This window comes from Passer montanus, unplaced genomic scaffold (assembly GCF_014805655.1).
Source record: "Passer montanus isolate IOZ18808 unplaced genomic scaffold, ASM1480565v1 scaffold2, whole genome shotgun sequence".
Taxonomy (NCBI): domain Eukaryota; kingdom Metazoa; phylum Chordata; class Aves; order Passeriformes; family Passeridae; genus Passer; species Passer montanus.
The window spans coordinates 4,001,082-4,017,753 of NW_024366591.1; the positions used below are offsets into that span (position 1 = coordinate 4,001,082).

General features: G+C 44.7%; 2 protein-coding genes across 3 annotated transcripts; one reads left to right on the forward strand and one right to left on the reverse strand.

Moving 5' to 3' along the window:
* Nucleotides 1-5,429: 5,429 nt before the first annotated feature.
* Nucleotides 5,430-11,147, reverse strand: LOC120501245. Its single transcript, XM_039707205.1, has 5 exons — nucleotides 10,307-11,147; nucleotides 8,243-8,294; nucleotides 6,680-6,857; nucleotides 6,165-6,335; nucleotides 5,430-6,035 (listed from the first exon to the last, which is right to left on the reverse strand). The coding sequence occupies exons 1-5, from the start codon at nucleotides 10,518-10,520 to the stop codon at nucleotides 6,003-6,005; spliced, it is 648 nt and encodes a 215-aa protein (XP_039563139.1). The 5' UTR covers nucleotides 10,521-11,147; the 3' UTR covers nucleotides 5,430-6,002.
* Nucleotides 9,185-16,442, forward strand: LOC120501243 (L-lactate dehydrogenase A chain). Of its 2 annotated transcripts, none has more exons than XM_039707201.1 (8): nucleotides 9,185-9,628; nucleotides 11,154-11,285; nucleotides 12,030-12,147; nucleotides 12,875-13,048; nucleotides 13,822-13,995; nucleotides 14,789-14,906; nucleotides 15,325-15,448; nucleotides 15,623-16,442. In XM_039707201.1, exons 1-8 carry the CDS (start codon nucleotides 9,200-9,202, stop codon nucleotides 15,785-15,787), a joined length of 1,434 nt encoding a protein of 477 aa, XP_039563135.1. In that variant the 5' UTR covers nucleotides 9,185-9,199; the 3' UTR covers nucleotides 15,788-16,442. The 2 variants fall into 2 exon arrangements, with proteins under 2 accessions (XP_039563135.1, XP_039563136.1); XM_039707202.1 differs by having other exon boundaries at nucleotides 9,610-9,632.
* The last annotated feature ends 230 nt before the right edge of the window (nucleotides 16,443-16,672 follow it).

The window sequence follows — 16,672 nt, forward strand, 5'->3', positions numbered from 1 at the left end:
ACTGTTTGTAAAGACATTAGCACACGTTTTCTTATCAAAATTGAATTAGGCAATGTTTGTGTGCCTTGGCACTTCCTGGCACAAGTGAAATGCAGACATGGTCTGACACTCAGTTGATCCTGAGCCAGGACCAGAGGGTTACATATAAACTCCCTGAAGCTTTGACATTTGGTCTAGAAAGGCTTGGCTTTGAGCTTTTGGATAAATTCACATCAAGACACAGAATGCACATACAGGCCTGCAGCTCTACCTCCTTCTGAATTATCTGCTACAATCCCAAAATCACTCAAGTCACTGCATGTAATTCTTCCATCAGGATTTACCTGGTTCTCCTAAGGCTAACCAGACCCAGGCTTCAGAATAAGCAATTTTGCACATTCTTGGAACAGTTTCAGCTGCAAGCTTTGGGTTTTGACACTGGGCACAGAAGAGCTTTGGATCACAGTCTCCCAGTCAGGAGAGCAGATAAGAGCATTTCTGAGACACAAACCCATATAGAGAACCGCCATCATCATAGCACACTCACAGCTAAACTCCAGGACTCCCAGACCAAGAGGAAACTTAGATTCACTAAGAGAGGTCAGCAGTGCCCACTGTGTCCATGCTGCCTCCCAGCTTATCACAGCTGCTTTTTACTTTGGTGGGTCCATCTGTGCTATTTTCTTGTGGCTTGCAGCCACATGCCCGAGGGGATGAGTGCAGCCAGAATGAGAGGCTGTGTGACAGCCCAGAAGCATGCAGCACACTCTGCCTCCCCAGGATTAACCACCTGCACTTCAGGCTAAGGGCAGGCAGCCCGAGCTCCACAGGAACATCAGCTACTCCCCCCAGGGGCATCAGCTCCCCCCTCCCAGCTGAAACAGTGGGTGGGTGCTGGGGAAGGGAGCTGTTGGCCACAGAGACCACCAGTGCCTCCAGGTTGAACATGGGCAGACAGGTTCCCCTTTGCTGTCCTTTGGCACATGGCCTGGGGGATGAGACCATGCATGTCAGCAAGTGTGACAGGGCACACAGACATGCCACAGCCTGAAGGCATCCTGCTGGGAGCTTGGGAACCCTGTCAGAGTGAGGCTTCCATTTCTGAAGCATTCTCTACCCACTCTTGCTTCCTACAAGCCCTTCTCCTCCTTCCCTTCCTCCATTTGTAGCAGCACTGCATTCTGCATGGTCCCCAGGAGAAATAGGGCAAACATAACCTGATTAACCAGGAGGATTTGGGCAGGAAGGAGGGGGAGGAGATTAACACACAGAGCACGACAGAGCCTTTCCCTCTCACATTAGCCCTTGCCTATTCAATAATTAATGCGCTCTGCGGTGACTCCGACTTTAGGATTTGCTATGAAAGCTTCTCGTAAACTCTGTCTCAGCATGCAGACATCAGACCAAAGAGAACACTCAGCCTGACAAGCTGAAATTTCTTCCAGGCTCAGGCAGAAGCTTAAAACCACTTGGATGTGAGCCTATGGCTCAATTTTAAAACATAAGGATCCCTCTTGCTGCTGTTTACCCATGGAAGAAACCGAACCCAACCTTTATTTGGCCACTCTGTCCCTGAAACATGGTTTAGAAGTTAATGCAGGCTTTCTCCATCTCATGTACAAAAACTCCAAGGCTGGCAGTGCTCCATGAACATAGAACATCAGAATAGGCTTGGAGGGCAGCCAGAGCCTGTGTGATATATTCCTATCTTCTTTCCATACCTTCTTTCTTGCTTGCTTTCCTTAAGGCATATAGATGTTTCAGGATGGAAAAGTAAAGCCACCCACACGGAGAAAAGATGCCTTCCCTGACCTTCCAAGGAGCTATTTTTGGCTGCTCTTATATGCCTAAGAACTCTTAGAGGCGTCATGCACCGAACTAACTGCCCCTCAGTAACTTCTGCCTAGGAGATATGAAACATTGCAGAGATTATTTTTAAAAAATTTAATTCTCTCCATAATCTAACACTCTAATGACTCCAAATCTCCAGATGCTGTTTGCAAACGAGCACATTTTAAAAGGAACTGCAAGTCTAAGCTTATTACCCAAAGAACACACGCTGAACATCACACCTAAACATACAAACAGAACACTAAAGACATATCCTTAATCCAGAATTTTCCAAAATTTACTGAGTACCACAGCCTTTAACTGACTTCACGTTTTAAGTCCAAACCTCGAAAAGAAGCTCCAAAAGTTTCAGATTGAAACAGATTTCTTTTCAAAATATGTACCCCTCAAAGAATTAATGAGATTCAAAATGGAGGAACACTGGGTTAGCAGCCAAAGACACACACAGAATGATACTCCATATAATGAAAGCAACAGTCCTGGCTCCATGTGCCAGAGCACATGAATACACCACATCACACCCCAGCAGTCAGAAACCTGGCCTCTGGTCTGCCCTGTGTCTCTCAAATTCTAATGCTGATATTTTTGCAAACTGGCACTGCCCAGACTGCAAACATTTCAGTCCAGAGGCCAAGAGGGAAGCGATGGGTGAGCCCCACTGGGAAGCAGCTGCCCAAGGCTCCTCATGAGGCAGGGAGGTAATGCTGACCCAGGGGACTGCACAGCCCTGCTGCCACTCCAGACACTGTTTGCCCTCACAGAGAGAGCAAAAGATAAAGCATGCAGGTATCTTTTCCATTCTGAACACAGCATTAAATATCACACAAACACACAGGATGCATAAAGCAGAAATGCTGTACAACTAGCAAAAAGGATGTGGAGAACATACGGGAAGACAACTGTTCAGGAGACCCAGCCTCCAGAAATCCAGCTCTGTGCACACACACAAAAGAACACATAGTACTGTCTCCCAGATCTCACATTTTCATCACATGGCACCTTTTAAAGGGCTCCTGAACTGAGATACTGCCTCCTAAGACCAGAACTGCATAAGGTTTAGTGATACAACTAATTTTGCATAGAGCCATGAGAAAAACAACACAGGGTTGAGGTAGTCAGTGAGAAATGCTTGTAACTTGCACTTAAGACACAAGCATATTGCTCCTCTTACTATAGGGCCCAACTTAGAGAACTACAAGGCTCTGTAAGTACCAGGATTTCCCCCCACAGGAGATAAAAGTCATGCTTCCTCTCTCCCCCACTTTGGTAATATTCTCCTCCTTAAACAAGGCTCACCACAGTTTGCAAAACAATGAGGTCGTGCCCTGCAAATGTTTGCTAAACATTTGTGCAATTTCATCCAAATACAGGCACAGAGGGAACACAAGTCAGAAATGCCACACTTAGCACAGCATTGTGAAAACTATTCATTGGCAGTCCATAGGCAAGCAGCAATCTTTCATTTTCTATTTAAAACTTGAGTATAAATAAAACCCCTGAATTAATCAATGGAGATAAGGGTTGGGGTATTTGTGTAATATTCTTGGAAAACACAGCATGCCAAGTCAAGAGCCATATTTGGCAATTGTTCTGCTTTACTTTCACTCCCCTGGTTCATTCTGCCTCTTTGGCTGATGAGCTCTTTCTGCTGTGTGCCTTTCCAGTGCCTGTGCTGCAAACCTGTGCTCCCAACAGAGATGTTCAGCTTGGTGCCTGCTTGAAGGGTATTAATGACCTCACTACAGCTGCATAATCAAGCTGGGTCAAAAGACCATTGCCCTATAGCAATTGAGGCTGCACCTCTCTCTCCCCAACTTCATTTTTCCTTGGAATCACTGCCATAGTTCAGACCTTTGATACTGAATACATGGTACAACATACCATGTTTCAATTAAGAAACACAGGCACTTAAAATTAAAAAGGTGTGGAAGGAAATTTGGACTACAAAGCAACTCCTTCCTGGAAAGGATAAAAAAATCACTCTTCCCTTCCTGAGCAGCCACACTTTGAACATATATATGACAACAGGGCTCTGCTGGCAGCACACAGGATATAAATGGCATTTAAAACTCTGCCTGGTAACCTCTCAGGACAGTACCCTTGTGTCACAGTCATGTCTTTTGCCAAGGGCTCTGTATTCACCTATAGAGCTGCAAACAGCCACCAACATCACCAAACCAAATACTTAAAAGAATACCTTGTACAGAGACAGTGAAGCCATTTTTCCCCTCCAAGAAGAGCAGAAGAGTTGAGGTCTGCAACACAAGCCAACATCATCCCTCAGGCCTGCTACCCTTGGGCTCAGCCAGCCCAGCTGCAGCTCTTTAAGGAGCCTTAGGGGTGGCCCAAGTGTGAAAATGAAATCACCTGGCTGCCTATCTCCATTCTATTGCTGCATCTGTTGAACTGCAAGTTAAACTTCATCTTCCTCCTCCAAAGGAGGGATAATCATTTATTATATAGTCATCTGTAGGTCCCTCTGGGTGTCTGTAATGTTGAGAAGTGCTCTCAGCTTCCTGCAGTGGTTGGTATGGCCCAGCAATTTCTTCCCCATAGGATGCTGACTTTCCAGCAATGTAACTTGGAATTCTGATTCACAGAAAGGAAAGTTTGGACACAGTGATTTTTGGCTGGGAGAGAATGCACAATCTGCTATTACACAGAGAATCAACCAGATATATAAAGTCTGAAATGCTGGAAAAGTGTCTCCATCCAAAAGGGAGATAGCATTGTGTAGTTAAGTGCATGTCACTTATCAGAGCATCCCATTTCCTGCAGTTCCTAAGTAAATGAGTAAGATTCCAGAGTTGCATCAAGGGAATGGGTTTGGCTTGGAATCCTGCACTGTGACTCATGCTTTCATGAATAAATTCATTTCCTTAGAGAAACAAGACAAAATCACGTGTTCCACTTAGTCCAGCTACCTAGAGTGTTGATTTAGGAAGACATTGGGAAAAAATACAGTTTTGTCTAGCTTTATATTGAATGCATAATCCACTGCAGCTGTACTTGCAAACATAACAACCTTTTAAGGGGGAGAGAAAAACTGGTGTAACTTGGAAGTTCTGGGTATTGAAAGATGTCAGCTAGCAAGTAGTTTGCAATCAAACCAGACAACTGACAAAAAAACATTGTGGAAGTCTGGGTGTTCCAGAAATTGACTCTTACTTACACAGCTCTCCATATTTATTCCCCTCCTGCACATTTAAAAATAGGTTGCAGACACACAGACCCGTAAACACCAGGAAATGAGAATTGCATCAGCTAGGCCCTCCCCTTCCCCACAATGACAGTGCAAAGAAAAGGGGCGTGAAGCAGCAAAAGCCCTGGATCTCTGTAACACCAGCATCCTCAGACGTGCATGGAAGCAGCCAAGGAGAGGCACCCAGAGGTGTATGGATCGTGGCTAATCAGTTCTGTGCAGAGATACTTGTTAGTGCAAGCCAGGATGAAACTCATATTTCAGGATGAAACTCATCTTTCAGCTTTTAGTTTTCTTAGGAGATCAATTCAAACGGTTTGATGTGGCTATACCAACCAAACTGGAGCAACACAAAACGTGGATTTTTATGGAGCATGAACCAGCTCCCTGTATCTTACCCTGGTAAGTATTTCAAAAGAATAATGAAAGAAATCTGGCTGTTAAAACTTTTGGTGTCAAGTTCCACTTTGGAGTCTGGACATGTCTGGTTCAGGAAAATACCATCCATCAATTTCATGCTGCTTTATAAAGCTGAAATGTTTCATAATTAACAAATCTCTGCAGTACCACCATCAGGTTGGTAGATAAAACACATTTTACAAAGGAGAAATGAAGCCATTAAAGCTGGAGGAAATTGTTCAGGTCTCAGAATAAATCAAAGGGAAAGACAGGACAGGAACATGATGTAGCTATGGGTAGTGCCAGGTTCCCTCACACACTGACACCATGTGAAAGCAGAGCCCTTGATGATGTCAGAGCAAAGGCAGGACTGATCATAAATGGAATAGACCCTGGGATTTTTAAGGGCAAATTAAACCTCATGTCTTAGGTAGAAATGCCACTGACCTTTGCAGGGCTGGTCAGCATCCCCAGGAGCTTTGGGTTGCTGATAACCTCCCAGCTGAGCTGTAGGTCACTCAGCAAACCTGCAGGTCCTGGCTTGGTGTCCCTGTTCAGCCCTGCAGCACCATCAGATTTGACTCAGTCTGTCATGAGCCAGGACCTGGGCAAATAGAGAGAGCCAAAATTAAATGTCACCATGTAAAACTTCTTGTATACTAGCAAAATTGAGAGAAATTTATTAACATTTTGTGTTTTACTGAAAATTGCAAAATGTACACATCAGACCCACCTTGTATAACTGTCTCTGGACTTTATTTTTGTGACAATAGTCTAATGGTATCTCATAGTTTGAAGGCATATATGTTGTTGAATAAGAATGTGATATTTGTTTCCATCTGTTATCACTCAGCTCCTGATCAAATGCCACCTGGGGCCAGTGGAAAGACTCTGCTTCTAAGTCCTAAAATAAAAATATTAGTGTTTCTACATTCAGCAACTTCTATTGCTTTATTATTCATGTTTAATCTGTGAAAACTAATAGGAAAAGGAGGGCAAGCAAGCTGAGGAAGGGTCAAGCTTCCCTGGAGAATCTGTCACATTTCTGGCATTCCCATCACTCTATCAACACCACCTCCTGCTACCACAATAAAAAGCAGCAGTGGAGAAAGAACAGGAAGAACAAAACTACTTATGCACACATGTAAGATAAGTCAACCCATCCCTACAATCAACCACTTACAGGAAATCAAAACAGAGCTGGCCTCCATCTTCCAAGTGCAAGAAAAATGCCTGTAAGTTGCTCACCCCATTCTGTTTGTGCAGTTCTGAGCCTTCTCTCATTGAAGCTCTCTGAGGCAGAAAATCAGTGTCAATCATGCCAGATGACTGCTTTCCTCCTGAGCATCTACTGCTGATAATAAGATCACAAAGGCCACATAAAAGGAAAAATTTGTCCATCGCAGCTGCCCTCTCAGTTCTGTAACTGAGATAAGTTAAAAGGTGAATGAGCACTGGCATATTAAAAGCTGACTCTATTTTTTAATTAAAAAAGGGTTCTAATCTGCTTATCATCATCACTGAGGACACACTGGGACCAGGATGGTCTTGAAACATCCCAGCTGGTTTTCTCTGGCCTGCTCTACTAAAAGTAGGACCCCTGGTATCTGAATAGGCACCAGAGAGATAAGAACAACCTGATGCCCTATAGAAAACAGCACTTCATTGTTGGTTCTGTTCTCAGTAACAAGCAGCACAAACACAAGTGAAGGCAAGTGAAGATGTTACAGGAACTTACACCCTGAAAACCACGTCCAAGTTCATTTTGTCTGAGCCACAGGCTAAGAAGATTCTTACAATACCAATAGTGTTCTCTTACGAGCTTTGGTCTCACTGTGAGTAGTAGAATACCACCTACTTTACATTAGTTACCAATTTTAAAATGCTTATTAATCTTTTCAGCCAGTATTGTCATAGAAGCTTCCTAATCTTGCATTTAACCTCTTTAAAAGTAAAAGTTTTTATAGGCCAAAATATTTCTTATTGGTCAAAATTCCTGTCAAATGTTCATTTTCTGTCCTGCCAGATGTCTGTAACTCAAACCTGGATGAGATGTTCAGTCCCATTCATATAGAGCCACTATAAATACAGATTCCTGGGATGCAGAATTAAACTTCCTAATCCATCCTTGAGGCTTCTGACAGAACAAGATGCTCAGTGAACCCAGAATAATGCAGAATGACAGAACAATGTCTCCTTTTCACCCTGCATTCATGTGGCTTTGGGCAAGCTCAGCATCTACCCACACTTCCCTTCATTAGTGACCAGCTTTCTCTGGCATGGCTCATCCCACAGGCACTGCTCCTTCCTCCAGCAGCAGCAAGAACAAAGGTATATTTAACCTCCCTTGCTGGAAGTGCTGGTCTTTATAATAAGCAGAATTTTGTATTTTTCTGTCTTGTTTCATGCAAGAAACGACAGAAAAATATGCCAATTCTATGTTTCAAGATGTTTTCTCCCCAGTATTTTTTGTTTCTGTTATTTGCCAATGGGCTGTCAGATAATGGTGAGGCTTTGGGTTTCCATTGCTGTCAGATCACCCCAGCAGAAGGGAATTGTCACTGGGATGGTGTGTGACCAGGCATGCCACAGCAAGATAAGGACCTCAAAAGGAACTCAAGCACATCCTAGGAGCTGAGGACAGATATGGCCAAAAATCAGTTAGAGTCAGAAACCCAAAAGGAAAGCACAGTCAAAGATTGTAAAGGTACCACAACTACAATAAATAATAAAAAAAAATATTACAGTAAAAACAAGAATGAGAAAATAAAGGTAACACAGCTACTCACACAAGATTAAATTAATACTTACCTGATTTTTAGTAAAGATGAACATGATAATCCATGGGGTAAAGACAGGATGTCTGAGAGAAGAAGGAGAAAGCAGAAGTGGGTAAAAGATACTAAATGAACACGACTCACAGATGGTGAGCAAAAGTCACTGAGTTTGCTGTTTTCCAGCTGGAGGAGCCAGGCATTCTCAATTCCAGAGCCCTGACGTGCACAAATCCAAAAGATTTTAAGTAAATTTGCCTACTTGAAGGCATTACCAGAGGACCAGAGAACAGCAAGTTCTAAGAAGTAAGCCACGGTGGAAGCAGTTTGGGCCTGTGATTTTGATGTCTGTGAAGTTCTTCAGAAAAACTTACAAAGGAGAATCTAACTAAAACCATCTTAGTCAATGAATAACAAAGGGATAAAAGGCAGCGTGGATTTACTAAAATCCAGTTTTGTAGGATGACCCACAAAATAGTATAGTATAAAATTGAAACTTCAGGCATTCAGGAAATAAACTTTTAAAAATTTGGTTTTGCTTTTTGTTGGGAGTCTGAGCAAGAAATAAGTGAATGGAAGGAGGACTTGGCTTTCCTAAGCAGCCGCAGGGTGACAGCATGGTGTGACTGAAACGGACCAGTGTGAGTCCAGTCATGGAATTTCCACTGGCTTCAGGAAAACATTAGTGTTGTGTTTGAGGCATTGCTGTCGGACACTCCATGCAGCAGCCCCTTTCAGGAAAAAAAGCATTTAAAAAGCATTTAAATTGAGAGTGTGCCGCAGAACACACATCCCAATGACCAGGGAACCGCTTGCAGGACCGTGAAGGGCTCAAAAGGTTTGGTTTATATAACCTAGCACAACAAATGAGTGGGAATTGGATACGTAACTACACGGAAAGGGGAAGTAAACAAAAACCCACAAATATCTATTGATTTAAATGGAAATTAGAAACTGGTTTTCTGCCACCCGAGAAGAGGCCCCATCCGGAACCATGGCCATAAACCCCGGAGGAGGAGGCCGGGGCCGGGACTGCCCGGGCGGGAAACAAAGGCAGGAATGCCTTGAATTCCCACAAACCCTGCAGAGCCGGAGCGTTTGCTTTCACTCATCGCGGCTAACAGCGGAGAGAGTGAGATGTCCCCGGACGAGGGCCCTCAGACGAGCCCTGAGGGCACGCATAGCTGAGCTCCTCAGCCCCGCCCCAGCTCCCTGCGCTCGCCGCCCTCCGCCCTCCGCTCCATCTCCTTCCCGCTGCTCCTTCCCCCTCCTCCCTCTCCGTCTCTCCACCCCGACGTGTCGGCGGGCACGTCCCCGCGGCCGCAGCCCGCCCGCCTCACGTCAGCCGCCCGGGCCGTATTTAAGGCCGCGGCCGCCGCCTCCCCCGCCCGCCGTCACAGCCGCGCTCGGAGGAGGACGCTCGGTAGGTGCGATCGCCGCGGCGGGCGGGATGGCTGCGGGGGCCGGGGCTGCAGGGACAGGGGGATGCGAGAAGGGGGATCGCAGGCGGTGCTGGTCCCGCAGGCGGTGCTGGTCCCGCAGACCTCCGGGGGCACGCGGTGGAGCAGGCGGGACAGATGGACAAAGTCCGCTCCTGCTCCGCTGAGTCCCCCCGGCCGTGGTGGAATCTGCGCAGCGCTGGGCTCGAGTCCAGCCGCGGTGATTTCCACTCACAACCCCCCCATCGTCCCCTCTCTCCTGCCCTTGAGCCTCCATGGATTAACTTCCTTCCCGTAATCGCTGCGTGCGGCCCCGGGGAGTGATCCTGCAGAGAGACTTGAGGATGGGCTTAAGGCTGCATTTCAAATGTAGATCGGTGGACCACCTACCACTCCCCCAACTTGTTTCTTTGAGGGGTATAGCACTCTTAAAGGGTAAAAAAAAATTAAGTGTAACAGACGTGCTTGAGTGGGTGGCTGTGATCAGCCTCGAAATGACTGTAGTGCAAAGGGAGGACTTGGCACGTGGAGAGTGCTCTGCATGGCCACGCTTCAGGAGCCTCCTGCGCGGCAAGACTGACGTAGCTGGGTTGATTTTCCCTAAATATGGGCCCTGCTGGCTTCCTGGCCCTCCCCTCAGCCCCAATATTTGCAGTCCTTACCTGCTGCTCTGCTTGGCTTCTCGTGCTCTGAACGAGTCGCTGCGTGTTCAGAGTCGTGCGGTGTCTGTACTTGCATCCGTCTGTGCTGCTGCTCCTGCCCTGGGCTCTGCAGGCTGCTCCCAGTGCAGCTGCCAGAGCAGCACCATTTCCTGGGAAAGCGTGGTGGTGGTGGCTTCCACGCGGACATGGGGATGAAGGCACAATCCTTTGTCATCGTAGTGCCATTTCGGCACCCCCTTGGCTCTCAGAGCCCAACTAACCAGGATGCTCTGCAGCTGAAATGTGCGGGTGGGAGAGACGGTAACACCAGACTCCAGCCATCTTAATTCAAAACTCTGCAGTTTCACTTCAGAACAAATTCAAGAAGTTGACGTGGAGGCTCATGCTGTGCTAAAAAAGGGTTTGCCTAAGTGTTGCACAGCTTGAGCTCTGGAAAGGCTTCAGGGCACAGAATACCAGTTTTTCAGGGTGAGAGAACAGAGACTGCCAGACTGTGCTGTGCTTAGAAGTACTAAAATGGCTTCCTGTACCCAAGTGTAATATGGATGGTCATTTAGAACGTTCTGCTGCTGCTGCTGGAGTGCCACCAGCTATGTAATATAATCAATGGCTTTCAGGCTGTATTTGAAGCAAAGCTAGGTTGAGCTTGAACAGAGGATTGTCATCAGCAATTCAGTTTTGCAATAATTTTTTGGCATACAGACAGTATTGCCAGACATTTTATTCATGTGTTTTGTATCCATTTTCTTATCATCCTGGAAGAAAGTCTATCTTGCTGGATACAATTATTCTGGTGTCAGTAAAAGCTCCAAAGCTTGGAGAAATGATCTGTTTTCTTTCCTTTCAGCACTGCACCATGTCTCTCAAGGATCAGCTCATCCACACTGTCCACAAACAGGAAAGCCATGCCGAAAATAAGATCAGCGTGGTTGGAGTGGGTGCAGTGGGAATGGCCTGTGCCATCAGCATCCTCATGAAGGTAAGTGGAAGGGAGGGAGCAGCAGAAGAAACTGAGACCTAAAAGAGGGGCAAAAAAAATTAAGTCACCCTTATTAGATGAACTTTTGGTTATACAATCCTTTTTTGGGCCTGAAATGAAGCAACAGTCTTCAAGCTATTGACAGAGAACAAATAGCTGCAGTTCTTGTAAATGAACTTTGTCTCAAGATCAGGCAGAATGTCCTTTATGTATCTTTTTAAGAACTGCATTTACCTTTGTGGGACTTGCAGACTCGCTTCTAAGTGGGAATTCTCTTAACACTTCACTTCTTCACAAAAAGATTGTGAACTGAGGATTTATTTTGTCTTGAGCAATCAAATGGAATAATTCTTTGCAGTATGGTCTGGAAAAAATTAGTCCTTGACACTCTGAATGACTTGTCTTCTGCCTTCAGTTATACTGAAAATGCTATGGTTAACATCAGGCTTGCTTTTCTTGACTGTCAAATAGGTTGCATATGAATCACTATTAAATTATTCTTTGTTAGTGTCCTGTTTAATTGTACTACTATTTCATGCAGAATGTGGTTGTGAAAAGTATAAAGAGAGCTCAATGAAGTGGATATCCCAGGGGACTAATTTAAGGACTTTGGGAAGACTTGAAGTGTTAGAGATGAGCAAAATTATTTAAGTAGCCTTTGAAATAATTGCAACTTCATGTTTGAAAACCGGGGTCTTTGCTGAAAGAGGCAGCAAACTCACCATTACTCTTGGTCTCTTGTAGGACTTGGCTGATGAACTCGCCCTTGTTGATGTCGTGGAGGACAAGCTCAGAGGAGAGATGCTGGATCTCCAGCATGGCAGCCTCTTCCTTAAAACTCCAAAGATTGTCTCTGGCAAAGGCAAGTAGCTGTCTCTCATGTGCTCATGATTTCCAAATAGAGGTAGCCACTTCAGGTCTCACACTGGACAGCCAAGTCTAGCACTTAGCCTGACACCCTAATTGTTGGAGGGGAGAGCTCATGGATATAGTTCTCAGCTGACATTTTTAAATATGCCTTCTCCTGGCCAGTCCAGCTAGGAATTTTCTCTTAGGGTTCACTACTCAGTACAGAAAGATGGATTTCTTAAGTACTTGTGCATCTTAGAGAACTTTTATTTCACAACCGATTAACCCCTGAACTCATTACTGCTTAATTCTGATAACTTTTAGTGGCAGCCTTGAGTAGGGCAAAGGCTTAACCAGCTCATACCTTAATTGCAGCTCCTACAGGTAGTAGGTTATGAGGGCAGCGCCTTTTTCCTCTTCTACACAGCACTTACCCTGAATGCTATCCCAGCAGCTATCCCTAGTCCCATTTGTGCCTGAGAAGCAGGGAATATCACTGCCTGCAGCTGGGTGTTACGATATCAACATGCCTCCATGTTGTCACAATGCTGTGGCAAGAGCCACTGTCTTAAAATGAAATTCCATTTTCTAAAGAGGCAAAGTCTAGGGTAATAATTACCAGGAAATTGCTACACCCTCCAACTTGAGAATTTGAGATCCCAGTACAGAAAGGAAGCGAGAACTCCTGTTCTGAACCGTGTGTAGTAGAGATTATGTTTGACACAGCCTTTTGTCTGCAGATTACAGTGTGACTGCACACTCCAAGCTGGTCATTGTCACTGCTGGTGCCCGGCAGCAGGAAGGAGAGAGCCGCCTTAACTTGGTCCAGCGCAACGTGAATATCTTCAAATTCATCATTCCCAACGTCGTTAAATACAGCCCTGACTGCAAGCTGCTTATTGTCTCAAACCCAGGTTTGTCTTGTGTTGCCATAAGAGGATTTGGCTTAGAGAATAGTCTTTCTTCAGTAAGGTGGCATTAGTGCACAGGCTTTTAGAAAATACTTGTGCTGGGGAAGAGAAGGCTCCAGGGAGACCCTGGAGAACCTTCCGGTACCTAAAGGGGCCTAAAAGAGAGGTGGACTTTTTACAAGGGCATGTAGTGATAGGCCATGGGGCAACTGCTTTAACTGAAAGAGGTAGATGAAGCTTAGCTCTAAGGAAGAAATTATTATGAAGGTGGTGAGACACTGCAGCAGGTGGCCCAGGGAAGTTCTGGATGCCACATTCCTGGAAAGGGTCATGGCCACGTTGGATGGAGCTTTGAGCAACCTGGTGTAGTGGAAGGTGTCCCTGCCCATGGCAGCGGGTTGGAATGAAATGATCCTTAAGGTTCCTTTCAACCCAAACCATTCTATGGTATCTGTATAGCAATAAATGTAATCTTCCCTTTCCAGGCTCTGCAATTTGGTCTTCTGAGAAATAAACTGGGGTTTTCAGACTGAGTGATCTTGAGCACACTAGGGTCACTGATTATTGCATGCATAGCATAAAGGCAAAGCTCAGAGACTGTTCAAAATAGTCATTATGTTCTATACAACAGTCACTATGTTAGCCCACTGCAGTGTCTGGCCATGGGCACTGCTTTGTGCTCTGTTCCATGCAGCTAGCACGATAAATGTAAGGTACCATCTTCATTATCAGTCTGCTCATGAGTGGCATTTGTTATGCCCCTGTTCTCTTCACAGTGGATATTTTGACCTACGTGGCCTGGAAGATCAGTGGCTTCCCCAAAAACCGTGTCATTGGGAGCGGCTGCAATCTGGACTCTGCCCGTTTCCGGCACCTCATGGGAGAAAGGCTGGGCATCCACCCACTGAGCTGCCACGGATGGATCGTGGGAGAGCACGGAGACTCCAGTGGTAAGGGAGAAATCAGGCTGACTGCTACACAGCTTTGTCTGCCAGGAACACCCTGAAAAGTTACAGCAAAACATTGCTGCAAAACCTTTGCACTGCAGCACTTTAAAAATGCAAGTTCTGATTTAAGTCATTTACTGCACAGAGTAACCCTAGATGATCTATATTTGACCGGAATGACTGTGCTTGGAAAAGGTCATTACTGTAACCTGAGCTGGCTAAACATTTCTAGGCTAGATTGTTCACGTAACTCCCAAAAAAACCCAAACTGAAGCAGCAGGAGGATAAAGTTCTCTGCAAGGCCCTTGCAAAGATCTGCACCAGACCTACTGGCAGCCACTCAGTTGCCATTCCTGGCATCTCTCAATCACTGTATATAGGAATTGCAGAGGCAAGTCTGGAGGACAGGAGAAAGCACTTTTTCCTTATTTAACCTGTACTTTTCCAGCCAGCACCAGAGCAGTGCTGTCTGCTTCCTGACACCCACCAGAATGCACCTGGAATTAATTCTTACTTGGGAAAACTTTGCAAAATGACTGTCATTTTAGTTCATGTTGCTCAGGTATTTCATGTTAACAAAGGTGTATTCAAACCTTTTGACATTGTGTATAAATGTTGATGTGCTCCTAGGTTCTCGGGCTTCAATTTAGGCTGGCCTTATAGGTCATACTATATTTAAAATCATAAGTAAATTGTAAGTGATGTGTTGCAGATTAATCCAGTTAGATCTCATGTTAACTATTAATTGGAGAAGGACTGAGTATTGTGAGATAATTAATCTATGTGCAACTCTCAGTGCCTGTCTGGAGCGGAGTGAACGTTGCTGGCGTCTCTCTGAAGGCTCTTCATCCAGACTTGGGAAGTGACGCAGACAAGGAACACTGGAAGGATGTCCATAAGCAGGTCGTGGACAGGTAAATACTGGCTTGGCTTTTTTCTAAATTTCAACACAAGAACAAATCATGAGGAGCTGAAAAATCTCTGTTCTGCAGTACCCAGATCTAGAGTACCTCAGTAGCCCCAAATGTTAGGATGCAAACATAATGGAACACGAAATAATATTTTAACAAGTAATGTAGTTAAGTTTTTATGATTAGTAAACTGTATATTGGGGAAGAGCTTAAACTTCTAGGCTTCCAGTATAATTGTGGGGACTAGTGTAAAATGCAAATAGAATTATTCACTGCTGAGTTCATTTTGGTCCTGCCAGAAAATCATTCAAGCTTCTGATGCCTCCAAATTGATCCAGAGACCTCCAAAAGCCTTTCTGATAAACTTGAAGCAGTTCAGCTGATGGCACTTGTTCTTTAATGAGTGTCTGTGTCTCTGCAGTGCCTATGAGGTGATCAAACTGAAGGGGTACACGTCCTGGGCTATTGGCCTTTCTGTGGGAGACCTGGCTGAAAGTATTATGAAGAATTTGAGAAGAGTGCACCCCATCTCTACCATTGTTAAGGTGAGCAGCCCCTTCTCCCTAATTTTTGTCCTACTGAGAATTAAGTATGTCTGGAATTCTGAAAAAACAGCAACTGCTTTCCAGTTTAATTTCAATTAAATTTGGTTTCCTGATAGGATAGTCTATGAAATATACAGCCTAATTCCAGCCTAACAATCCTTCTGTACCTTTCAGGGCTTGCATGGAATAAAAGAAGACGTCTTCCTAAGTGTTCCTTGTGTACTGGGCAGTAATGGCATCACTGATGTAGTAAAGATGATCCTAAAACCTGAGGAAGAGGACAAATTAAGGAAGAGTGCAGACACACTGTGGGCAATCCAGAAGGAACTACAGTTTTAAACCTGCCCAAGCAGTTTTCGGGTCTTAGCAGTTTAACGGGTTTAGTGGTTTGTCTTACGTTGCACTTTCCAAGTAAGTCAAATCTTGCAATGTATTATCTCAACTAGAACACACAAAAAGCTCAAATCTGAACAATGGAGTTTCCTGAAGATAGCATTAGGAAACTAATCTAGGGTTTTCCCGTTCACAGACACCCCTGTTCTTAGCCAGAGCTAGATTACCTAGTCAGTCTTGTTCAGTGAAGTGGTATGACAAATCCAGCATTCAAAGCAGCACTGCCTAAAAAAACCTTTGCCTTTTCCTCATCTTGTTTCATGTTGGTTCAAGGAATAAGGAGTAATTGCTACACAATGTGAAACCAAAGACATTTCTTGAAGTTAAAGGATTGTCAAGCCAATTGACCAACCTTCTCTGCCAGCTGAATCGCTTAAATATTTCACTGTTGATAGGTCCAAGTGTATTTTCCTAACACTGCTTTGGAATTTTTGTGGGTATTTTTTTCTTAGAGAACCTTATTTTTGTGTACTATATCAGTCTAGTTGTAAGTTCTGTCTCCAGAGCATGTTTAAAAAATGTTAAGGTTTCTATGTGCAACAAGACAGTGACTGTCCAACTGTAGTACCAACTACAACACCAAATAAACCACAAACTGTTATTTCTGTCTCTTTGTTTTTCTTAATAGGCCTTTGTCTCCACATGCAGTGGAGACTACTACTTCCAACTTTCACCCACCTAAATCAATTCTATTCTTCAAGTCACACTAACTCAAACATCACCTGTGTAATCATGTTATGTGTGTGGAAGTCCCACCCAGGTTTTTAAAATGAACTCCAACCTCTTCAGAGCCAGCAGGACCATGAAAAGCCTCAAGGCAAAGGCTCAGTC